The sequence below is a fragment of the Protopterus annectens genome, chromosome 1.part2 (genome assembly GCF_019279795.1).
Source record: "Protopterus annectens isolate FY-2018-M chromosome 1.part2, PAN1.0, whole genome shotgun sequence".
NCBI lineage: Eukaryota > Metazoa > Chordata > Ceratodontiformes > Protopteridae > Protopterus > Protopterus annectens.
In genome coordinates, this window is record NC_056727.1 from 364830542 (window position 1) to 364856805 (window position 26264).

Consider the following 26264-nt stretch of genomic DNA (forward strand, 5'->3'; position numbering starts at 1 on the left):
CAGAGGTAGGGAATCTGAAGCCATGCTTGATTCCGAAAACACATCATCAACAATGTCTAATACAGGAGGTATGGCCAAAGGCCTATGCTGAGGGAGAAGAAGGAAATCCCTAAGCCTCTTTTTTGATTCTGAGAAATCTTGACTCTCCCAATGAAAATGTTCCCTCAAAGTATGCAAGGTTTCACCAAAAGAATAATCTTCAGGAGATGCAGATGGGATGGATTCCTCTGCATCTGAATCCTCATAGGGTGGTATAGAAAATTCCTGATCAGAAGAGGAATCAGAAGAAATAGAAACCTGATCTGAAGATTCATAATCAGTGTCTTGCCTAGGCCTCTTATTGGGGGGGGGGGGGGGGGGTTGGGAACCCCTGATAAAGGTAATTAAATCTTCAGCCATTTTGATCATCTGTTTCTTGGGCATAGAGGCCTGAGCACGTGGCTCATGTGTCAGTTTTTTAGCCTTAGAAGTTGCTTTTGTCTTTGTTTTTGAAGCTGGCGTTGGTTTTATATAGAAATGCTGAGGCCTGAAGACACCCTCAGAAGCCGGTGCCTGCTCAGTGGCTCCGGACCCATCCGAGGAAGAGACATCCGTGGGTACAATACTTTGAGAATCTCGCGGCATGTCGGACTCCACACAGGTCTCGTTAGAGGCCTGCGACTCGAAAGTAGTGGGTATCAGGGGATAAGAAAGTGCCTCACTGAGTACTGGTGAATCGGCAACTGGCTTAGGAGAAGCTTCGTCATCAGTTTTGGACCTCGACGGTCTGCCTCTGTCCTTTTCTTTTCGTTTTTTGTGAACTCCGGTAGTCAGATTGCTATCCGACGACATTTCAGGGTAGTTAAATCGGTTTCCAAAATATTTTAAAGCAAAGATATACTGACGTTTAATAGTGCATTGGTTAAATCTAGCACAAAACCGACAGAAAGGCACGTTATGATCTGGGCCTAGGCAAGGAATACAGTACAAATGAAAATCCTTCTGAGGTATTTGCTTCCCACAAGTAATGCAATTATTAACTTTTACTGACATCGGTATGGAGCAAGAAAAAAAGTTTCCCCAACGGGGTACTTAGCTTTAATTGAAGACTTTGGTTCTGAAACTCAAATTCGAAAATTTCAGGAGTTGGCCGACTGGCACTTGCGAACTGCTTCTGCTTCGGGCACTGCGCGGCAAGAAAGACTAAAGAAAATGGCATCAGCTGCCTGTTTTATTCCCCTGACGACCCGGCGTCATGGAAGAGGAGACAACAACCGACGCAGGACCCAAAACTTTGATATTCAACCTGCCAGCAGATTACCCAAATGTAATGACTGCAACAGTGAAACACGAAGAACATATGAGCTAGGGGGTGGTTGGGAGTGGGGGTAGGGTAGAAGAGTGGAGTGCGCAAAGCCCTAACTAAGAGCTGAAAAAAAAAGTGTCAGGAGTCTAAGTAATGAAGGTAAGCAATGTTGTACTTTAATGGCAGGGATTATGCCAGTTACTGTGCTTCCACTATTTATTCACAGTGAATAGAAAATAACTGCTGTGAAGGGGCTTGGGTAACTTTACAGTAGACAGAAATATTGGAGAATTTATATAACTGTAGAGCACTCTCCTGCTTACAAGATGAGCTGCTTAACTGGGCTAAGATTCAGTTGTTTGGTGGTGTTGTACTGCCAGCTAATGGCAGTTCTTTGCAATGGCAGGGACTGGAAGAAAGGGGGAAAAGGACCTTGCAAGTGTGCACATCATGTCAATATAATAAAATTAAGTAAAAGCCCTAACTACTAGATTCAGAAATTAGTTAACAGGGAATACACGTACATAAGAATATTTCAGAGAGTAAATGTGCCAGTAGTGAATCCTTTTGCCTTCAGGTGTTTGCAGGATAATTTTCAGAAATTCTTCACTTGGGAGGGAGGGGGCAGCCACAAGTGACGTAGAGCTTAAGATAAGACTATTTCAATGAGTAAGGGTCCCTATAGTGATTCCTTTTGCCTTCAGTTGTTTGTAGGATAATTTTCAGAAATTCTTCACTGGGGGAGGGGCATTAAAACAAAATCTTTATCTTGGCTGGAAAAGAATCTAACTATCATCGATCTTGGTGTAGGTGGATTTTTCTTTATTGGTGTATTGGAAAGTGATCTGTGTTGTCCTCTTAATACCAAAGGAAAGAGCTTCAGGCAGGTTCAGTGTTTTAGGCAGCCAGGTATTTAGAAACTGAATCATACTGTCTCCCTCTTTCTCTGGGATGCCATAAATCCTAATGTTGTACCATCTGGATCTGTTTTTAAGATCTTCTAATTTTTTTCCCTGAAATAAGTTACCTTGTTTCAGGCAAAATTCAGTATTATTTTCACTCTCACTCATTCTGCCATCTAAATCAGTCATTGCCTCTCCTATATTTGAAATTTGTGAACTTCGTTGTTTAAGAGCTTCACTCCACACTTCTTCTTGTTTTTTACAGTCCTCCTTATTGTTGTCTAGTTTGCTTTCCAGTTTAACCATCTGCATAGAAAGTTCATTGATGTTGCTTAGTATAGACGGAATGCCTCTGTTCACTGTATTGTCCTGTATACTGGCTTTAGAGTGACTCATTCAGAGCGAATTAGCTTCTTGACAGGAAAAGGTTATGAAAACGTTTTTAAATTTATTTTTTCTTGCAGTAGGTTATTCATATGTAGTTTAATTAAACATCCATCAAGTCTTGAAACATAGTCTTTGAATTTTTCTGTAAAAATCCTGTCAGAGTTGTTAAAATGAAGCAGAGCAAAAATGCAGTGTTGTTAACTACTCACCATGCTGGCCACGCCCCCTAGAGCCAGCTATTCTTGACTTACCATACCAATTACATCCTTCAATTTCTGAGTCCCTTATTTTCTTTGCTGGTGGTTCTAAATATAATGCAAATAAAGGGAAAGAGGAAATTATTGGAAAGGAACCCACCAACTTTAATTTTCACCTCCAATTTCTCACATATCCTTCTAATCAACCTTAAAATTATATCAGGGAATGCAAATGCATCCATCGCCCTGCACATAAAGTCCCAGCTTAACCTGTAAAATGCTTTCTCTGCATCAGCACGCACCAACAGCAGTGGTATTTTCTTACAATCTGCTTCCCTCTGGATCATCAGTGTTCTCTTAATGTTGTCAAATGTTTGCCTCCTCTCCACATCTACCAATTTTGTCATCACTTTTACCATTCTTTTAGCCATTCTAGACATAAACACTTTATAATCATGGTTTAGTATTGAAATGGGCCTGTATGAAGCTGGATCTGATGGGTCTTTACCCCCTTTAAGCATTACAGCTACCGCTGCTACCACTATCTTACAGGATGTTGATACTTTTCCTCCTCTTAAAGTACTATTAAACAAAACCTTCCAGAGCTTTGTTAGTTTTTTTCCTTCCTAGCTCCCAAACGTCCACAGGAATACCCTCTATTCCTGGAGACTTTCTTGTGGATTGGTTATACATTACCATTTTTATCTCATCTCCACCTATATTAACTGTCAGTAATTGGGTCTCATCTGCTTCCAATCCTGGTATATTTAATTATTCCACAAACATCTCCATGTGTGCCTTTTCTTGATTTCCACATTTCTCTGCTTTATACAGACTTTCATAGACTTTCCAAAATATGTCTAATTCCTCTACAGGGTTTCTTGCTATATTCCATGTTGTAGGCTCCCTAAACTTTGTGACAGCCCTTTCTGCTTTCTGTTGCCTGAGTTGTTATGCTAAAAGGTTTTCTTCTCTAGAGTCATCAAAAAATAGTTGCTTAACAACAATATCTTTCTTAGTCACTGGGTCCTTGAACATAACCCGCAATAATTCTACCAATGTTTCTGGTACTTTGAACCACTGCATGACTGACCAAATCAGTTTTTGTGGGGATTTTGTCATATGCTTTCTCCAAGCCTAGGAGTGCCCATTTGGACCTTTTCATCATCTGTAGCTTCTTCTCAACACACTCACTCCAAACATTGGGTTGGTTGCACTGCATCCTGATCTGAGTCAGAACTGCTCATCTCCCATCTTGCTTTCTACTATTATACATATTTGTTTAACAAGCACCCTCTCCAGAACTTTAATGCAGTGTGAAAGGAGTCTGGTATCTCTGTATTGCCCACAGTTGTAGATGTCCCCTTTGTTCTTGTACACTGCTACAAGTGTACTTGTTCTCCAGTCGTCTGGGATATGCCTTTCTCTCCATACTGCTATGAGTACCCTCAGGAGTCATTTCTTCCCAACTCACCCAATATCTTGATCATACTCCTTGTGACCTTATCTGGACCTGCTGATTTCCCTGACCATTTCCTTAATGCTGTTCTTACATCTTCTAGAATGGGTTATTCCTCTTCTTTCATCATAGGCTTTGTCTGGGGCAGTACATCTGTGGTGTCTTCTTCATTTGGAAGTTGCTGCAAGTACTGCTTCCATATGTCTTTAATTTCCTGTGGGTGGGTGAACAGGTTGTTGCTGGCATCCGTTAAGAAGTGTGCCTGTTTTCTTTTTCTATCTTTGCCTTGCAACCTGACAGTTTCTTTGTGTCACTTTCCAGAAGCTGGTACAGTGTGCCTCTGATGCCTTAGGTAAGTTATCATTCCTTAAATGAACATGATAGGTCTATTAGTCATCTTAACCAAATGGGTTTCATATACCTGGCCTTTGTAAAACAGTAGGTAAACCTGCAAAAATTTGAGAAACAATTGGGTTAATAAACTGGCCATGGTCATTACCTATTGAAAGAAAAAGAAAGAAACAAATAGTGGTTTGCACTCTTTCTTCAGTTGGAACACTTTCTCTTAAGAACAAATAAATAAATAAAGATCAACAAAGAACACAAAAATACAAATCTTCTCTTTTGATATGAAAACCTCTATTTTCTTTTAATTGTTAGGTCCAGAGAGAAAACTCCTGGAGCTACTGCAAAGAAGGAATAAAAAATCTGATGCAATGTCAATCCATTTTGAAATAGTCTGTTTGGAAATTGCTTTTCCTTACTCCCCCAGGGCTAAGCTACAAAGCTGATCAGACCTCCTACTGGTCTTGGTTCTGTCCAGGTAATAGCGGGTATATCTAGAATGTCAAGGTATGTAACAGTCTTTCCCCCTGCTCTCTGGATTGGGAAGAAGGTAGGCAGGTGAATAGCTTGGAAGCTTGATTTAAAAGAAACCCTTGGATACCACCTTTGGCATTGTTGTAGGTTGGTTCTTGTCTAGACCCTGTGTCTCTGTGAAGATTATGAGCAGTGGTATTGCCATTTCCTTCTGTAGTCTTGCTGGAGGTTCTTGATGCAGGTGATTGCCAACGGGAGAGAGAAATTTCCATGGAGAGGGTGTAAGTCCACTGGCTGGGAGGTAGAGTCAAGGGAGGTAGAGTGAGGTTTCTAGGACAAAGTTGAAGAGGTCCCCCAAAGCTGGCACTGGGCCTTTCTTGGTGGCTTAATATTCTTGATTCCCCTAATTACTTTAACAAAAGGATGTGAAAACACAGGAGCTGAAGTAGCATAAGCTATTAAATCTTTATGGAAGGAGAGTTATGGGAAGAGTAGGAGAGTCCATTCTGTAGCATATCTGCCAAATATTCCAGGATGAGTGGGATGTTCAATAATGATGCATCATGTCCCACTTGCTGGTATTCAAATGCTGAATCTCTTCCATTTTGCTAGTAAATCTTCGAAGTTAATGGTCTTGAGCTTCTGTTAATATCCACTGAACTTCCTTGGAGAGAGATACATTGAGGGTTATTCATGGAATCTCCCAGGCTGTTTTTTGAAGTTGTGTTGAGTCATGCTGAGAATTGATAATGCTCTGGTCCTGCAAGAAATCTGTATCTTCTGCAGCTGTGTGTGTGATAGGGACACATGTATGTCGCCAGGAACCAGGTAGCCAGCCAAGACCCAACCCCCAGCATGGGAGGAGGGAAGGAGTTGCTGTAGAGTCAGCATTTTGAACTTTGGTACTAATGTTAATCGCGGACAAATCCGGTATTGGTCTCCATTGAGTTTCTTTTCTTGGAACAAGACAGAGGTAAAAAAGACTTCCTGTCTAAAGGTTCAGGAGGCCAATGTTTTCTGTAAAATCATCTAACAGTATCCTGATATTGAAAACATATGAAAGAGGCATTGGAGCAAAGGATTTTTGAGGTGGATGCTGAAACCCCTTTGACCCTGAGAAATGGTTTTTCATAAATCAACAGCATGCCCTAAGAAAATGAGATGTTGTTTCTGGGACCCTATAATATCTGCTTGGCTGGAGCAGGAGGAAGAGTATCCGAAGAGCAACACTGGAGTCAGGGAGTCATCATATAAAACATCCAAAAAGGAGTGCATAGCCAGGGGCCCCAAAAGAAATGTCCTCAGGAGGGGAGGCCGGGGATGCAGTCCTCTGCATCCGAGTCCTCATAGGTCTGGAAGAGCTCTTCCTGGCCATCGGAGGAAGTCCCTCCCTGTGAATCTTCATCTGAAGGGGTAGAGTCAGAGGGTTCAACCCTCTTCCTCTTAAGGGAGGCTGATCCTCTCTCCCTGGGCCTGTGAACCCTTAATCATGGAAAAATTAAGTTCGGCCGAAGGCTGAGGTAAGGCCTTTAACAGTAGGTGCTTGGTCTTGCTGGCTGCCTTAGCAAGTGTATAGCCTTTAATAGACATGGCCATAGGAGGCCTAGCAGCTCCACGCAGAGACCTTGACCACAGCTACAGCAATGGTCTCGGCATTTTCGGTGCTGGTGTCTGGAGGAAAATCTATAACTGCGGTGTGGCCTCCGGTAAGAGTGGAAACTTATGAGGTATTTTTGTACCACAAGACAGAGAATTGTTAACTTTTTTCAGTAAATTCTGACATCGGCTGAGGCAAGAAAAAAGGTCCCTGACGAGTACTTGGCTTTTTGATGACTTCGAAAGAATATACAGAGCACGACTGGCACTTGGCACCTTCTGCTTGGCACTGCTCGGGACCGCTAAGAGAGAAGAGAAAAATGGCTGATCGCTCTATATTTATTATATTCAACCGCCGGCCGAGACGTGGGAGAAATCAGAGACATCAGCTGACGTCTTTGTAAGACTTTGTAATCCGGCGAGCCTGGGGCTGCTGAAAAACAGGACATCTCATATGTGCAGCAGTTGCTAAAATAATCTCCATTGGAAATCTCAAAAAATGTCTGAAGGGGAACAAGCTAGTAATTGCTATCCATCTGGGCTTTCCCTTGGATAACAAAAACAGGATAATGTATAGAGTTACCACTGCGGACTTCACTAAAAGTGTTTCCTATGTAATGGAGACCAAGCTGAAAGAAAAAAATTCTATTACAGAAAGCCTGTGAGCTTATACATTTATAGGTATGTACTAGGCCATCAACCACTGGGGTCTGTATAAGCCTAACCAAGGACCCAAATTGTATTCTGCAAGTTTATGTGCCCAACATGCTATTTTAAAGGGTAAATGTAAACTAGGGGCAAGATTTACAGGCCGTCTCTGTCCATTAGAGACATTAGTGCTAGACCCGGGGTGTATTTCCAATTTCCTATCCACTGGTCCAAGTTTTTTTTTTTTAATAGGTTTAGGGAAGAGCTGTGCTCCACATGAACAGGAAGCCTGTTCCAAAGAAAGGGAATTATCTGTGACACATAACTGTCCCTCCAACATGTCCTATTTATGTCACAAGAAAAGTTTAAATCTCTAGATCGAGTAATTATAAATGTTATTCATTTTGTGGTTAAGCAAAAGGTCCATCAGAGTGGGATCTAGGGATGCCTTGTATGCCCAGCATAGATCATCTCTCAACAGTCTGCATGAAACAGAGTATAGAGATAGGGCTTTGAGGTGATCTGTGTAGGACATGCTGTTTATGCCCTGCCCTGTATTCTTTCTGTGAGGAAACCATGTGGTCAGGTACATACTGAATTGGGCACTGTACTCAATGATGGACCCTACTGTGGTGGTGGTGGTGCTGTGGTAGCATTGTCGCCTCACAGTAAAACGTTGTCCTGTTCGATTCTCAGCTAGAGCGTCTTCTGTGTGGAGACATGCGTGAATGGGCGTACCTTCGTTGAAGGTTGTGCACCAGGGCCAGCAACTCGGCACATAAAAATCTACTGCCAATCATTAGCGGACCGGAGTTCTACTGTGGTGACCCCTAACCGTTAAAAGCCGAAAGACACAACAACAACTCAATGATGGACCCTATGAAGGCCAAATACAGTGGAACAATGATGTCCTTGGACCTAGATGCCATGTCTTTGCTTACAAGTTCAGCAAACAGAATGATTTCCTTTTTACCTTAGACAAATGCTGGTCAAAAGCCAGGTAACTATCTACATATTTACCCAAATCTCGGGCTATTGGTTCAACTTTCAGGGATGTGTTAATGATGAGGTAATATTTCAGCTTGGCTGTCCTCCCAAAGCATATTATTATGCATTTCTTGGCATTGAGTTTTAAGCCATGGCTTTGACACCAGTCATTTGTCAATGTTAGTCCTTCCTATAGGATGTTAGCGCCTTCAAGGGATTCCATGGCTGCTCCTAGTTTGCAAACTTGGTCAGCCAATAGTCCTTCCTATAGGATGTTAGTGTCTTCAAAGGATTCCATGTCTGCTTTTAGCTTGCAACCATCTGCAAACCTTGTCAGCCAAAGGCCCTTGACATCGACTCTGACATCCAAAGAAGGAGATGCCAAAAAGGAGCAGACTCAGTACAGATCCCCGAGGGATTCTGCTAGTAACAGGCCTTTGTGGAGGTGGTCTCCCTTAACTTCCTGGGTCTAATTCGAGAGCCAAATGGCTATCCAGCGATTAACATAGAGGTTTATGCCTACATCTGTGAGTTTCTTTACAATGCCCGAGTTGGGTGTTGCATCAAATGCCTTAGCCAGATCAAGGTAGGCAGTATGCACCTTCTTGCCCTCATCCACTGACTTGGTGACCTTTTCAAAGAAGTCTACTGGGTTAAGTGAGCATGATCTGCTCTGAATGAAACCAAACTGGGTTGACTCCAGTATTTACAGGTTTTCTATATCCTTTTTAATCATTTCCATGGCTTTGTATATGAGACTAGTTGGCCTTATGGGTCTGTGGTTCCTGGGGTCCATTGATAGCCTGCCCTTGTGCAGATGGATGACTGTTGCAGTTCTCCATTCACATGGCACAAAACCTGTTTGGCAGCTAGGGTTAAACAGGGACTCCAGTGGTCCCAACAGATCATGTTTCAGGCCATTTAGAAAGCATCCTGGAATATTACCGGGGCTCATCAATGCAGTCTTTTTGGACTCAGGAAGCACATCTGGAATCTGTACCCTATTGATAGTTGGGGGGGGGTGTTGTTTGATGCTATTTCCTGGGGACAGCCAGGTGAACAGAGGATAAAACTGGAACTGAATTTGTCAGCCAGCAGATTTGTTACATCTTCCACCTTCATGCATGTGGCTCCAGTTGCAATCAGTTCTGCACACTGCTTTGTGCTACCTTTGATGTTTTGGATATATCTAAAGAAAGCCTTGTGACTGTCCTTTGCCTGGGAGGTTATCTTTACCTCAAATTTCACTTTAGTACGCCAAGTTCTCGCACTTTCAGTTTGTGATCTGAATGTGTGGAAGAGGTGCCTTTTGTGGCCTTAAACCAAGTCTCTGTGACTGCACAGATGTCAGCATCTTCTAAGATGAGGGCTGCTTCCAGTGAGTGCAGTTTTAGGTTTAGATTCCTACCGTTTAGCAGCATAACCTTGAGGTTGCTTTTTGAAGATATTTTTACATCTGGAATTTTGTTGTTGTGACATTGCTTAAAAAGGCATTATGGTGGGGCAAGGACCTTAGCCAGTAACTGAAATCCCAGAAGTGAAGATGAAGACCATCTGTCTGGCAAAGCAGTGTGGTCTATATACCATCTCATCCCAGGCTGAGAGGTACTGGATTCCCTTAGAATGATACCAGAAACTAAGCCAATTGTTGAAGTCAGTAATTTTTTGTTTATATTGTGATATCATCTTAGGTGAAGGTAGTATGCTGCTCAAGGCTAAGGACATATCTGCCTGAGACACATGTTCAGAGAGCTCAGTCATGTTTCTGTTCATATAGTCCAGAGAGGTATGTCTCAAGTCATTCAGACCAACATGAACTATAATGGAGTTATAACTGTACTTGTTGTAGAGATACACGTGTGTGTGTGTGTGTGTGTGTGTGTGTGTGTGTGTGTGTGTGTGTGTGTGTGTGTGTGAGTATGTGTGAGTGATCTGGTGAATCCTGGTACCCAACAGACAGCCGACTGTAGCCTTCTCTTTGTCCACCCTGGTGAGTGGGACATCTGCATGTCTCACTATAGAGTAGCCTATGAGCAAAGAATTTGGTTTAGATGTACTTTTCCTTATGGGCTTGTTTGGTGAGACAGTCATGCTTGTGGTTTTGTGTGTATTGAGTGCTGTAGGTACTGTGCTAGGTGTAGCATATCTGTGTTTTGGAGGTGTGTGGTGTTTAGGTAAATGTCTGGTGAGTATCTCCGTGTATGATGGTGGTTTGTGCAAAAGGTGTAGTATGTTTGCCAACAACCTGTTTAGTGTCACTGTTCTGTGAATGAGAGAGCAAGGATTCTAAATTCTTAGTGTATATGCATCTCATACAAACTGAGCTTGAGTGGTATAGGAGTGGTGGGTTGTCACTATACATGGAGCAATTGGTACGCTACCTCAGGATACCCATGTCAATTAGGCTGGCAGGAGAAATGGAAGAGAACTGACTATCCATAATACTAGGTGTAAATTAGCTTACTTTAATGATGAAGGATGTAGTTTAATTGGGGGCTTAATACTGGGTCTATATTGTTAGGGGGTATGAGACTATTAGGGATTAGCAGATTTCAGTTAAAGTGGCAAATGCTGTAGAAAGCCCAGCTGAGGTGCTCTCTGAGCAGCTAAGCACAATTTATGGAACTCCTCAGTTGGAGAACGGGCAGCTTCTAAGGGAAAATAAAGATAAGTTATATCTTACCATAACGTTCCATCTGTATTGTTGATCCTCGTTCAGTCATTACGTATGGGTATCGGTTCTGACCTCAGAACCGAGCTGGCCATTTTCCAAACTCGTGTCAGCTTTAAACTATCGAGCTAAACTCTTACCCACAATCCCCCTCTCCCTGTTACCTCAGATTGAGTTTGCAAGTCAAAGAAGGTAGAGGTTATCTCTGGTCAAATAACCTAAGAGAACCAGATGGTGAGATCCACTAGAACCCACAGGAGGGGGAAGGAGGGAGGGTTGTAATGACTGAACGAGGATCAACAATACAGATGGAACGTTATGGTAAGACATAACTTCTTTATCTGATATTGTTAATCCTCGTTCATTCCTTACATATGGGACAGTGTCCCCAGCTACCTCTACTCCTGGGAGGCTCTCATGGAAGGATATTCCTGAGCACCATAGAACCGAAAGATGCTCTTCCCCTGGAGGCCAAATCCAATTTGTAATGATTGATGAAGGTATGAGGCGCAGCCCAAGTTGCAGCTGCACAGATGTCATGTAAAGAAGCTCTGGCATGGAAGGCAGCAGAAGTTACCACTGACCTTGTTGAATGAGCTTTCATGGTAGTAGGCAACGAGATATTACATTGTGTATAAATGAAGGTCACACAGTCCTTCAACCATCTAGCTAATGTGACCTTAGCAACAGCTGATCCTAATCTAGGTCCAGAAAAGGCCAAAAATAACTGGTCAGATTTACAAAAGGACCTAGTCCTGTTTAGGTAAAAACAGATTTGCCTGTGGATATCTAGGGTATGTAGGCAATACTCTCCTCTGTTGAATGATTGGGAAAGAAAACTGGCAATTCAATGGTTTGATTAATGGACATTTCAGAGATCACTTTTGGCAGAAATGATGGATTAGTTCTCAGAGACACTCTATCTCTATGAAAAATCAAGTATGGACTCTTGATACATAAAGCTTGAAGCTCAGAAATATGTCTGGCAGAAGTAATGGCAACCAAAAACAAGGTTTTCCATGACAAATGCTTGAGGTCGCAAGAAGAGGCTGGTTCGAAAGGTGGCATTGTCAGAGCTTGTAGAACTAATGATAAATCCCATGGCTGAATAGATTTTCTAAAATGTGGCTTCAGATGATTCACACCTTTTATGAAGGTCTTGCACAATTTGTGGGGCATAAGAGAGGAATCGTGGACACCCTCATGAAAATTAGAAATTGCAGCCAAATGAACTCTAATGGTAGAGGCTGACAGACCCGATTGGAAAAGGTCGACCAGATAGTCTAGTATTATCGACACTGGTGCTGAGAAGGGATCTACTTGTTTATCTTTCAGCCAACAGATAAATCTTTTCCACTTACTCAGATAAGTAATTCTAGTGGAAGACTTATAAGATGCAATGAGAATGTCACGTACTGGTAAAGAAAGATCATTCTGCCTGGCAATCAAGGGAATTGCAGTAGCCAAGTTGTGAGCTTCAGGCTGTTCAAGCTGGGATGAATCAGGTTCTGTGGATGTGAGATTAACTCCGGGGTTGGATGGAGAATCCATGGTCTATCTAGTAGGTGAGGCCAAAGGAAGGGGAACCAAATCTGTCAAGGCCAATATGGAGCTATGAGAATCACCTTGCTCTTCAACCGATGGGCTTTCTTCAGAAACTGGGGAATGAGGGGAAAGGGTGGGAATGCGTAAAGAAGACCCGAGGGCCAATCGTGGACTAGAGTATCCCTGGGTGACTGTCCCGGAGGGGGAATCAGGGTGAAGTAGTTGCTGCATTTGTAGTTGGCCGGGGATGCAAAGAGGTCACAGCAAGGATGGCCCCCATGGTGGAAGATCTCCGCCTCTATCAAGGAACTCAGGGGCCACTCGTGAGGTTGAAGAATGCACCTGCTGAGTCTGTCTGCTATCATGTTGGAACTCCCAGGAATGTGCGTTGCTAGAAGAAAACGGTTGGTAGCCATTGCCCATTGCCATATTCTCACGGCCTCTCGACAAAGGGGGTAAGATTTGGTTCCACCTTGCTTGTTGATGTACCAAACCACCACCATGTTGTCCGATTGAATCGCAATTGTCCCAGATGCCAGCAGGGGATGGAATGCTTGCAATGCCAGAAGCACCACCCTCAGCTCTAGAACATTTATTTGCAGATGGGCCTCCAGTTCGGACCAAGTGCCTTGGACTGTCTGTCCCTGACATAGCCCCCCCCACCCCATCAGGGAGGCGTCTGTGGTTACTGTGGCCTTGGGTTGCCGGGGGAATAAAGGGCGAGAACATTGTGACAGATTGTGTGTCATCCATCAATTTAAATCCTGTTTGCACCTGTGGGCTACTTGAATCATGGCTGAAAGAGGATGCTGAAAGGGATAACATTGGGTGAGCAGTAGCCATTGTAGAAGCCTCATGTGAAACCTGGCCAGGGGGACAATAATGATGGAGGCTGCCATGGAACCCAACAGCTGTAAAACCGAGTGAGCTGTGGATTTCTCCCTTGAAAGGATTGGAATCAGTTCTTGCTTTATCCTTAAAATTCTGTGCTCTGGAATGGCAACTCTGCAGTTCTTTGTGTCCAAGATAACTCCTATGAATTCTGTTGACTGAGATGGGGTGAGATTGGATTTTTGCCAGTTTATGGTTATGCCTAGCCTTTGTGCAGTGAGGAGAGAGTATGCCAGGGCTTCTTTCAATAGATGTCTGGTGGGGATGGAAATGAGCCAGTCATCTAGGTATGGAAACACCTGGAATCCTTGAAGTCGCAAGTGAGCTGTGACAACTGCCATGCACTTTGTGAACACTCTGGGGGCTGCAGAGAGTCCGAAGGGCAGTACTCTGAACCTTTAGTGACTGGCTAACACATGGATGCACAGAAATCTTCTTGATGGCCTGTCCACTTTTATGTGGTAGTACGCATCTTGAAGATCTATCAAGCACATCCAGTCGTCTTTTTCCAAAAGCGGGAGGATAGACTGTATTGTGACCATCCAGAACTTTTGTACTCTCACAAACTTGTTCAATACACCGAGATCCAAAATTGGTCTCCAGTCTTGAGTAGAATTCGGATCCTATCTGGTCTGGAGGGACTATCTGAATGACTCTCTTTCTTAGCAGCTTTTCTATCTCTAGTGCTGCTTTTTCCCTTTGACTGGGTGGAACGACAGGAAGGTTTTTTGAAGGGGCAGGACAAAGATCGAAGGGGATATGATAACCTCTGGTTATAATCCTTTGTACCCAAGAATCGGTGGTGATGGTTAGCCAGGCAGAAGGGTACAAGGAGAAACGTCCCCCAACCACCTCCAGAGGAAAGCAGTTGGGCCACTCTTCAGGAGCGCTGGTAGGATTGGCCAGGAAAAAAATCCCTGGAACCCTGGTTACGCGGACCCTCTCTGCCCCAAAAGCAGCGTCTTCCCTGTGAGTTTCCCCATCTGCCTCTAGGGGAGAACTCGGCCTGTGTGTCATGGAAAGGACCCTGAGATTTCTTGAACCATATCTTCCCACTCTTTTGGTTTTGGGAGAAAGCACGTTGAGGGGAAGAGTAACGGACACCTACGGCAGAAAGGGTCTTACCATCCTGTTCACATCTGGCCAGTGTGCTTTTAACTTTGGGTACAAACAACGAGGAGGGTTCAATGGGAGCATTAAGAAAGGAAGCCTTAAAGGGTTCCGCGAAATTGCATAAGCGCATCCATGTGTGTCGTCTTAAGACCGCAGCTGAACCCGCCGCTCTAGCTGCTTCTTCTGATGCGTGAGATATCAGTCGCATAGAGGAGTTAGATATTGACTCAATGGTGGCCAGCTGACAGGCCACTTTGTCACGGACCTCATCAGACATGGCACCAGCCAAGGTTTCAGAGAGCTCAGAAATCAGATTCCTTTGAAGCCTGGTAAAGTGTGCCATATAATTCAGGGACTTGATAGTAAAGGTTGCTGATGCAAAGGTGCAGTTCCCTATCCTGTCCAGGACCCGGGACTCTTTGTTAGGAGAATGGACAGTCTGGCTTTCATATTCTGCCAGATCCTTTTTTGTTGCAGCCGCCACCACCAAAGCATCAACAGGAAGACCTTTTGACCAATGGGAATCTGTAGCAGGAGGGGAAAAAATCTTATCTGGCCTCCAGGGAATAGCTTTGATGGTGTCAGGAGCCTTCCAAGCAAGCTGCACAATAAACCGGACAAGTTCATCGGCAGGTGGAGTAACCCAGGAGGTAGGGGGCCGGGCATGAAAGGCCTGCAGGAACACAGATTCCTCAGAATTCAGATTAGAGGACTGCCAGCCACCTCTCTGTTTCAGGATTTCGAGGATATCACCAAAGGATACCTCAGAGAGTGACCGAGGGGATACTTACCCCTCATCAAAATCTGTGTCTTCAGTGTGGGACTCCTCTGTGGAGTCCATGTGCTTCCTCTTACACAAACTTTTCCGGTGGACTTCTTCAGCAGGAGAAGCTGGGGAAGACAGCGGAAAAGGGGTTTCCTGAGGAATATGTCCTGAGGCCCTTGCACCCTTTGTCCGCTTGGTGCGACTTGTGAAACCAGTGTACCAGAGGAGGGCAGAGGGATAGACAGCCCAGTATCACCAGCAGCAGTGAAAGCCTTCTCCATCAGTTGGAAGGCTGGTCCACCTGAAGAGGAGTGAATGTCTAGGACAGGGGTCACCCCTCCCCTAAGTGGCTCAGCCTGCCGACCCAGAGTCCCTGGATGGCTGTGGAGCAGCAAACTATGCATGTCACAACTGACATCCTGGGTCATAGCAAAACTTTCCTGCCATGAAGGCAACTGCGGTTCATAAGTAGGTACTAGGCTATCGGCCCTGGGGCCTATACAATCCCAGCCAAAAAGGTACCCTGGCTTTTGCCACCCAAGAAAATTATTTTCCTGTGTCACTGTCGAGCAGAGCCACAGAGGTGATCCCTGGGGTGAATTTCCTATTTCCCATCCAATCATCAAGATTTTTCTTGAAGAGTGCTAATGAGGAGCTTTGTTTGATATAGATAGGTAGTTTATTCCAGAGTATGGGAAGTCTCTGGGCCAGGAATCTATCCCTCCGGCATGTTCTGTTTATTGTGGTGACAACGTTTAGGTCCCTAGAGCGTGTATCTCGAAGGGATTGGGATTTCTTTAAGTGGAGCATGTCCAACAGCTTTGGGTTTGACATAGCTTTGTATGTTAGGCAGAGATCACCTCTGAGTAGGCGATATGCGACAAGAGTAAAGCTGGAGTTTTTTGAGACGGTCTGCGTAGGGCATCTGTTTGAGGCTGGTAATCCTCTTTGTGAGGTATTTCTGCAGCCTTTCCAGTTGTTGTAGATATCTTGTGAGGTACATACCAAAAGGGGCGTTTTACTCTGGTTCCTTAGTGAGATCCATAAAGGGAACTGCAGAAGGGGAAGACTTTGCTATATCCATGGACTTCAAAGGCAATGAAGGAGGAGAATAAGAAGGCGTCTTTGGAGACGGATGATCACCTCCTAAGGAAGGATAGTTCCTGGGGGGTGGGATACCTCTGGCCAAGAGTACCTGATCCAGAAGACGCAACAAATCGTGTACGGAAAGACTTCTTGTGGACCTCACAGAGACTGAGGGAGAAACAGGCCTGTTCACAGAAGAGGCAAACTCGGTGCCCATCTCACCATTCTGCACCGAGAACAACGGTGCCGAGAGAGACTGAACTATGGGAGTCTGCACTGAAGACGTCATCAGTGCTGAGGTCATGGTCTGCACCGACACAGGGATCATTGCCGAAGTGGTTGTCGGTACCAAAGATGGAACCGACAAAACTGGAGTCAACAATAAAAGTGTCGGTTCCAAGGAAGACCTCAGAGCAGACGTGGTCAAGGTCTGTGCCGATTGAATGGTCGGTGCCAATACAGTGGTAATAGTCTGAACCGAGGAACCCCTCGGTGCTGATATAGTGAAGATGGAGCCGAGATCACTAATGGAGCCAAAGGCCTCGGTGCCGAAGGTCTAGGCACTGAAAGCGCTGGGGCTGACCGAGTGAGCTCCAGAGCCGAAACTTTAGCTTTTTTAGGTTTTGGTAGGCGGGAGTCCCCAGCTGGGGACGAAGGCAAAGATTTAGCCTTGGTAGGAACATCCAAGATTTTCTTATGGGCTCTAGGAGGGGTTGAGGCCTCTGACCCAGAAATAGCCTCTGAAAAGGGAGATTTAAGAAGTCCCTTCAGTAAGAGCTTGTTTTCCCTTTCCAACAAGGTTCTATTTGAAAAATTCTCACAAATAGTACAGGGCAGATCAACAGACAAGTGGGACGCCCCCAAACAATTAACGCACAAAGAGTGTGCATCCGAAGTAGGTAGTTTGTGTCCACAATCAGAACACCGTTTAAACCCCAGACTACATTTCTTATCTGCCATAATAGCTGAAATAGCAGAAAAGGGTGCCAGCAATGGTACAAAAGAATACCCTATGGTATGTGAAAAAAAGGTAAGAATTACCAACGATGGTAATGGGAATTTACCTCGCAGTAAAAAGATAGAGAAAAGAGAAGAAAAACCTGAGAAAAGTATGATCGCTAGATGCGATAGGGTAATAGAAACTTTTCTGACAGAAAAGTAAAATAAATGATTATTAAACAACAAACAACTGTACTTAGCTCAAGAGAAGCAGCTTGACACGACGGAATGGCAAAGCGGCAAACGAAATCTGGGGTAACAGGGAGAGGGGGACTGTGGGTAGAGTTTAGCTCGAGAGATTAAAGCTGACAAGAGCTTGGAAAATGGCCGGCTCAGTTCCGAGGTCGGAACCGATACCCATACGTAATGACTGAACGAGGATTAAAAATATCAGATATCTACTTTAGCTTTTGCGGCTATAACCGCCAAAGGTTACCACCACTGTGCGGTGCTGTGTGAAAGTGCGCTACATGCAAACAGATGCCTCGGATTGCTCAGATGAAGATAGTAGAGCAGTGGGTAGACACCAAACTCTGTGGAGCTGCATTAAAACAGGTACAAACCCAGGCAAACACGGGGGCTATGTAGCAACTGTGAGAACCCTTTTTTAAAACATGTTAAGCAATTTTCAAGCAAGCTGGCCAATGGAAATGCTCAATACTAAGCCTTATTCTAATATTCTTATTCTAATAATCTCCAACTCAGATGGATCCTTTGCTACACTCTTCTGTCACAAGGGTGCAGGGGGGGGGCTCTTAATGTAAGATGACTGGTTTTAGTGCTCAGATAATGCCAAACAATCTAGATTCAGCAAATCTGAATCTAGCTTACGCTACAAAATACACAAGCACTAGAAAATACAAAGTGCAGGAAAAATAGTCTCAAACAGCAAACAGTTGAAGCAGTGAAAGAGCAAAATAGTTAAAAGTGGGCAGCAGTTCAGTAATAAGTTCATAAATTAGTACCAGACTAACTGATGATGTGGGCCATTCCAACCTCAGCCAATTACCCTGGACCGTGTGCCTATAAGGTGAACACTTTAACCACTATGCCAACCTTCAACCCTTACATCTTTCACATATTGTATGCATTTCTCTAAGGATTGGTTGGTTGTCAGTGGACAGAAGACAATCCCTAGATTTACAAGTTGATGTCACGCTCCATGTAATAAAGACCAGAAAACAAAATCATGCAGCAGAGTTCCCTGTTACTAGCTCTTCTCTGTAGTCACACTGTGCTCACTGGTTGATCTAGAAATAACGCAGATACTGCCTTCATGCACAGGCCACTGCTCCCTCATGCTGGATGTCTGAGTTTATTCTAGTACATTCTGAAGGACATGCCAAATCAGAAGACCTACAGACAGACATTTAACAACAACGGTGGATGAGCTGTCCAAGTAGAATGACTTGCTAAGAAAGAGTTTGTGTGGCAATGGATACACAGAATTAAGGCAGGGCAGCTATTATTTTTATCTTTACAATCCAAGAGAGAAAAAAAGGTAAAAACCAGAATGAAAAACTGCCAGCACTGGTGCCCAAATAAAATTCCAGCTTCCACAGTGCAATAAAAACTCAAAGAGCTTTTGAAGGATGTGGCAGCAATTACTACTACTGCTATTCCACAAACCTGTTTCCATGTTCATGGAAATCTACAAAAAAAATTATATGATACTAATGGCTTGATGCTTATACAAAGAAAGAAATAATAAGGATGTAATCTGAAGATGGAGTAGTGACTTCAGCATGTTACAAACGACATGATTAATGTAGTTTGTGTAAAACTTGTGACAACAGATGAAGCAAACAATACACTTTCATGGCACATACTGAATCTTTCAATGCACAATTTAAAAAAAAAATCTGCGTACCAGTGTCACAGCGTTAACTGTGTTACATGAAGATTCTTTCTTAGCACTGACGGCTGTGTCAATTTCAAGTGCTCGACGAGAAGTGAACGAATTCCGCATCTTGACTGGCCGGGACTACAACAGTAAAACAAGTATTTACTATTCTGTTAACTGTACATACATGAAGATGCATGAAAACAGAATTCAATACTGTAATAATCTTAAATTTTAGATGAAAGCTTTAGATGCTCAGAACTACCCATATCATTTACTCACTGCAATACTGTAAAGCACTATTTCACTGCTGCTATACATAAGCTGCAGCCAGAGGAAAAACTTTGACAATTTCAATAACCATGTAATTCATCATTTGTTGTGTCTTTTTTCCTTTCTTACCATGTATCAAGTATCATTTTTTCTGTCTCCAAACTATTAAAAAATAGCGGTTGTCTACACATCTACGTACTGCCAAGCCATACTGCAATTTGCATATCTATCAACTACAGATTTTATTTTCCACTAGCACATAACAATTTTTATTCTGTTAACCATGTGGACCTACCAGAACATGCATTCTGTTTTAGAGCTGGAACCAGCACTAGGCAACTGCCTAGGACCTGATGATGGCTGGAGGGGGGGGGGCACCCATGTGGTCAGAAAATGATAGGAGGGCAGTGGTGGTGCTTTGGAAAGGTCTAAAGCCATGCTGAGAGTTTGCTACTAGACTATTTTGAAGAAGGTGGTCTAGTAGTTGATGGTGGATGCATTTTTCCATAATTTTAGCTAAGGGAGAGAGTAGGGCAATTGGACGAAAGTTAGAGAGTTCTGTTGAATTACCACCTTTGTGTAGGGGGATTATATGGGAGATTTTCCAAATGGATAGGATGGTACCTTCTGTTATGGTTCTATTTATTAGGATAGAAATGGGCTAGGCAATTGCTTTTGATGCTATTTGCAGGTATTTGGCTGGTAATAGGTCAGCAGAGGGGGTAGATGGTTTGAGTTTTTGAAGAAGGGTACAGATGAGGGGTGTAGGAACAGGTTGTAGTTGAAATGAAGACGGTAAGTTAGTAGAGGAGGAAGGCAAATTGGAAGATACAGGTGGTAATGAGTTAGCAAGTGATTGTATGGCTTCAGTAAAGAAGGTGTTAAAGGCATCAGCAATTTGTTTGGGAGTCTCATGGGCTATTCCTGATGGGGTTGGTGTCTTCGATGGCCTGGATGTAGGAGTCTATTGATACCTGTCCAAACTTTTTGCGGTTTATGTTGGTTAGTTTGTTGAAGTTGAAAGTAGAAGCTTCTTTTATCTAGTAGTATTAATGTTTTAGTAGTATTTCTAAGCTGTTTAAATTTGAAATGATCAGCTGGGTCTCTATTAGTGCGCCATTTGGCCCAAAATTTGTTTTAAGTAGAATTTTCTGCTTAGTTTCCTTTGTTAGCCAAGGAGTAGTTTTTGTCCTATTCCTAAGAGTACAAGTAGGGGCATGGTAGTCCAAGATGTCCAAGAATTTAGAGCTTAAGTATTATACATTAGTCTTTTGAAATCCTTTACTATATGGTATTTAAGTATGAATACCAACACTTCTCTTGTAGTTTAATGGATTAACAGATGCGTTTTCATTAAATGTGAGTTTCAATGGAAGAGAAGTTTACTGTTTCTCATGCTAAATCTGCTTTCAATGTGAGAGTGTTTTGTTTTGGTCAGAAAATGGCTGCTGTTTTTTTTTTCTTCTGTAAAATTTGAAATAAGCTTTAAATGAAATCCAAATCTCTGCGATAACTGTGAATGTGTGTATACTGACAGGGTGTTTATGGTAACTGGAGAGGAACAACAAAGTACTGGGATATTGGCATGCCTGGCTAGAGGCCCGATTCATTATTCTGCATAGGGCCTCAATTGTCCACAATCGGCTCTGTTGACTCTGGAGGTATATGCTGCAATAATTCAACATTATTAGCCACTCAGGTAGGCCATAACTGTACTGTATGATGTTAGAAGGGATGGCTGTTCTTGATGAAGACCCCCCCCCCCAAAAAAAGTATGTTATATACAGTAATTCTGATTTTTTTGTATGACTTGTGGGTTCTTGAACAAAAACTGCTGTAGCCTTTTTATTGTTTGTAATTGTTTTGTTTTATTCATTGCAGTAAAAAAATGAACTAACTCATTAACAGGCCTGAACTGTGTAAAATAATCTAACCATGTTACATTTTAGTAATATATTTTTGCAGTACCTTTTTTACAGCCCCCTCCAACAAATTCAAAGGGATTCACTTTTGTCAGGTCATAGTCTACATTATCTGGAGCGATGATCAGAACAGTCTGATCTTCAGCACCTATTACATAGTCATTGTTGCATATTACTGTGTTAAAGTCTTCTCTACAAAATCAGACTGAAAAAGATTTCTGCATTTAGTTAAAAATTATTACTCTGGTAGTTTCTGCAGAGGACTGAAGCTTCAACTTGTTAATGAGATGCTTCCTGCGGCAAGAGTGCAGGGTTTGAATCTTTCTACCTTCATTTACCTACATTTAGCAAGTCACTTAACCAGGCAATGTTTTGCAGCAATTGGGAATTTGGGCTAGGCTCTTTAAGGTCTCCTGGACTGCATGCCCAGTTATAAACCTGTTGTTGTCTGCCAGCCATCCCTTATAGCATAGCTGGTTTAGTTCAGGAAATGTTATGGCAGTATCAGCAGCACATCATTTTTTTAATGCAACAGAGGTAATTTTTTTCTTCATGGGCAGCAGGTTCTGCATTTGTTGGTTAAACACTGAAATGCAAAGTTGTTTGCCAGCAGACCCATACGTTTAATTTCATGTTGTGGAAAAATAATGGAAAAGATAATTTTGGATGAATTACTGTCAGAATGGAAAGCATGGGACTTGAAACCATATATTAGCATGCATATGTTGAAAATAGGTCTATAACTACATGTAATTTGATGTTATATAATAATATAATAATAGTTATACTTGAAAAAGTATGCTGTGATGCAATTTATATACTTAACTTCAGCCTTTCATAAGTTTATAAGCAACTGCAAAATACTACCCAGCTATAGTGACACCTTTTGCAGTGCCTGGAATAAAAAGGCATTATTTTGGATTGGTTAAAAGTATTTTTACAAACCACATTGGGACTTGATGATCCACAGCCTGACAGTAAATTGTAAAGACTGCAAAAGTGATGCATTGTTATACAAGACGCACAACGTTGTGCTCAAACCAGACAATATTTATTGGGAAGTATTTTCTACAAGAGTTTGAGAATTTGCACCCACGGTGCATCAAACTACTAGTTGAACCTACTACCTGGAAATTTTACAAGGTGGACACATATTCTGACAACTGTAGAGATATGCAAACAACAGAATTTAAGTAGTCATTGTGTAAGGTGGTGCAGCTTTGAAAAACAGCATGTGCAACATTACAGACTCTGATTCAAGAAGTCATAAAATTATTTTAAAAGACATATGTCATGCTGCATACCACCGATATCTTTGTAAAATTGCAGATCAAATGAGGAAAATGGCAGTGTAATGTCAGGACTGATGAGCTAAGTAAACCGTGGTTAAAACATCAAAGATAAGCTAAAAGCAGAAATCTATGAAATCTATAAAATCAAGAGTCTAGATTTGGTTGTCATAGGATGACAACTGAAACAGTTTATTATCACAACCTAACAACAGTACTTGTTCCTGGTGAATGTCAGTATGCACTGGAGCAGTATTAGCAATTTAAGATATGGGGTCAAAAGTGATTGCAGGAACACTTCGAAGATGGCTGCAAATTGAGTAACAAGCTTAACTCTAGATCTCACATTGTGAAACAGAAACAGACAAGGTCAGTAGACTTTTGTGTTTATGGGTAAATTTCAGTAACTGGCTAGTAAGTGTACTTCCTGGATGCCAAGAAAGAAATACAGAGCAACTGGGAAAATGAGCTACACAAAGTGAAGCAGCACCACTGAGTGGGGAAAGTTGTGCAGCTGTTCAGCAAAAAGCAATGGAACCTCCAGACATGACTTCCAGTAATCTACATGAAGATGGAAGACAACTGCACGCAGAGTTGGTTAAAATAAATGAAACACTAATGGAGTAAATTAACATAAACAACTAAAGGTTGGAAAAAAATGGAATAAGCTTTAAATAGATATTCAGATGAGGTGATAAAGCTGCAAAAATCAGAGGTTGAAATGAAAAAAAGGCTGTCTGAATATGAGAATGCTTAGGAAGAGATGTTTAAAAAAATAACATAATTAGAGGACAGAGCAGTTAGGGAAAACCTGAGATTTGCAGCTATACAAGAGAAGCTGGAAGGAACAGACTGCATTAATTTAATGAAAGCACAAATAAGCAACCGGACTGGTATTTTACAGCAGGAGTTGTTAGTTGAAAGGGCACATCATGTGTATGCTCCAAACCTGGCTATGAGAAAGCAACCTAGAACTTTAATAGTAAAGATGCAATCCTACCAGCAGAATGAGTTGATTCTGACAAAACTGTAGCAGGAGGACAAAATACTAAAAGTGAGAGAGAGCAGAGTGTTTGTGGAAAATGATTACTCATTGTACATCAGGTAGAAGAGGAGTAAATTCATTCCACTATTCAGGGAACGTTGGGACACAGGTGTGAGATTCAAACTGCTGTACATAGCTGTCTTCAAGGCACTCTTTCCTGGAGGGATAAAATCATTTTCGATGAAGTACATGATAAGGAGGAAATACAAAAGTTTGTCCAACAAAAAGTGAGCTGTGAAACAGAAGGAGATTCTGCTTCTTGTTCTTGTGGTAATAAAGACCACAGAGAGACTGTACCTGTGAAACCTTTTCCACTGTTTCAACAGAAAATGTTGGTGAGAAGGAAGGAAGCATGAGAGATGACTAGAAGAATAGAGAGTATTTTGAAAATGAAGCAGAGACAGTATTTGGGAGATGGAGATGAACAGTAATAAAGCAAGTAACAATGTGGGATTACAATGCAATAATTATATTTGTGAAATATGACAGAAGAAGAAAATCTGGAAATACTGAACTTTTCTCCTCAAGGAACATCTTTGACAAATACTTGCTCATCCCTCCCCGCCAGTACTTCAAACACCCAAGCCACTAATCAAACCCAAGTTGCCAGAGCCATATCTACAGCTTTAGCCCTCTATGTTATGGTGCTGGCCAATCGTAATGTTCTTTTATCTTGCTTGATCATCATAATCAACTAATAGGACCGCCACAAAATCCAGCCATGTCTGAATTACAGCAATGCTCTCCTTCAATTCTATTTTTCATCATTTAAGACCTGAAGGGCATCTACATCATTAGGGAACACTTCCTCCACCTCTGCAAACTTTTTTTTGTTGGCACCTATGCATTCTTCCTGTGTCCAGTCATCTTTTGCAATTCTTTAAACATTAATGGCTTTCTTGCTCTGGATCACCTTGAGAAAGACCAATTATATCATCTGTTGATGCCATTGTTTGTTATCTCTCTAGGAACAGAAAATACCAATTGTGATGCAACCAAGACACCACTCTTCTTCCTTTTTGACTTGCATCTCAATCTCACACTTCTTGCCACTGAATGCAACACTCCCTTTTATTTTAAAGGACTCAGGATGTCTAGTTTTCTAGAAGCTACCAACAGCCAGGTAAATGGAGGTTAAATTACTCATTTCACTTTTGATGTCTTACTGGAAGTCAGCATCTTGTTCTTAATGAAAAAGCTCCACTGCACTGCTTTCACAAATGCTGTCAGAAGTGTTAGCAAACAAAGCTGAGTTACTTCGTTATTGCAGTTTATGATCATGGGGAAACAACATACATTTTAAATGATTGTGAGAAAGTAGCATACAGCAGTTTGTTCTTGATAAAAATATACTTTGCTAGCCCATTTGGAAGCACCTTTTGATTTTTGAAGCAAACAGCAACAATTTATTTTTCATGATTGAAAGAAAAAGGTGATTATGGGAAACTAATATGCAACATTCTGCTCTTGATAAACAAAAATGTCAGGCTCTTTACTTTCATAAGCACTGTCACGAGTCTCATCAAATAACTGAAACTTTTAGCTATGTACTTACCATAACTTTAGATGTATGGGATCCATCTCGCCTACATTCTGTACTGATGGGTTTGGAGCCGATCCTCGGCTCCGACTCGGCACGCTATACTATAGAATGAAGTCTCTTATTGGCTGAGCTATCCCACATCCCAGGATGCACCACCACTGCTTCCCCAGATCTTGTTTGTCTGCACACATGCACACACACATAGACTGTTGATATAATATTGCCAGGTGTTTCAAGATGAAACAGCTGAACTCGAACCGTCCGGTCTCTTCTGATCTCCAAGGCAGAGGGAAGGAGGGTGGGTTATTAGGAATGTAGGCGAGATGGATCTCATACATCTAAAGTTATGGTAAGTACATAACTAAAAGATGTAATGTGATCCTATCTCACCTACATTCTGTACTGATGGGACAGCGTTCCTAGCACCTGATTCCTGGGTGGCTCACTGGAAAACACTCCTGAGAACTGTGGAACCGAAGGAAGCTCGCCCCCGAGATGCCACGTCCTATTTGTAATGAGAAATGAAGGTGTGAGGAGAAGACCACGTAGCCAAAGCACAAATGTCACTAATGGCAAGCTTAGAATGAAAAGCTGTCGAAGTAGCCATAGCCCTGGTAGAATGAGCTTTCACTGTAGTTGTAAGCTCTTTATTAGAAATGAAGTAAGTATGACTGATACAGTCTCTGATCCACTTGGCAATATTGACTTTCGTGATGGCTTTGCCCAATTTATTGTCCGAAAAGGACACAAACAACTGATCTGTTTTCCGTGTTTGGTTCGTCCTATCCAAATAGAAGCGCAATTGTCTGTGAACATCCAAGGTGTGAAAGATGTATTCCGCTCTGTTTGAGTACCTTGGAAAGAAAACTGGAAGTTCCAATGACTGTTGCAGACAAAAACTAGAACAAACCTTAGGGACAAAGGATGGATTCGGTCTGAGGGATACTCTATCCTTGTGAAAAAACAGGCATGGTGGTTTGACACATAGGGCTTGAAGT

The 26264-nt window shown here is 42.4% G+C and overlaps 1 protein-coding gene across 2 annotated transcripts in view; it reads right to left on the reverse strand.

Moving 5' to 3' along the window:
• LOC122789193 (THAP domain-containing protein 6-like) overlaps positions 1–26264 on the reverse strand; it is a 265593-nt gene that overhangs the window by 106910 nt on the left and 132419 nt on the right. For both annotated transcript variants that reach the window (XM_044056472.1, XM_044056464.1), the window contains exon 4: positions 19222–19335. In XM_044056472.1, the coding sequence (XP_043912407.1) occupies positions 19222–19335 (114 nt within the window). The remainder of the gene's footprint in view (positions 1–19221; positions 19336–26264) is intronic.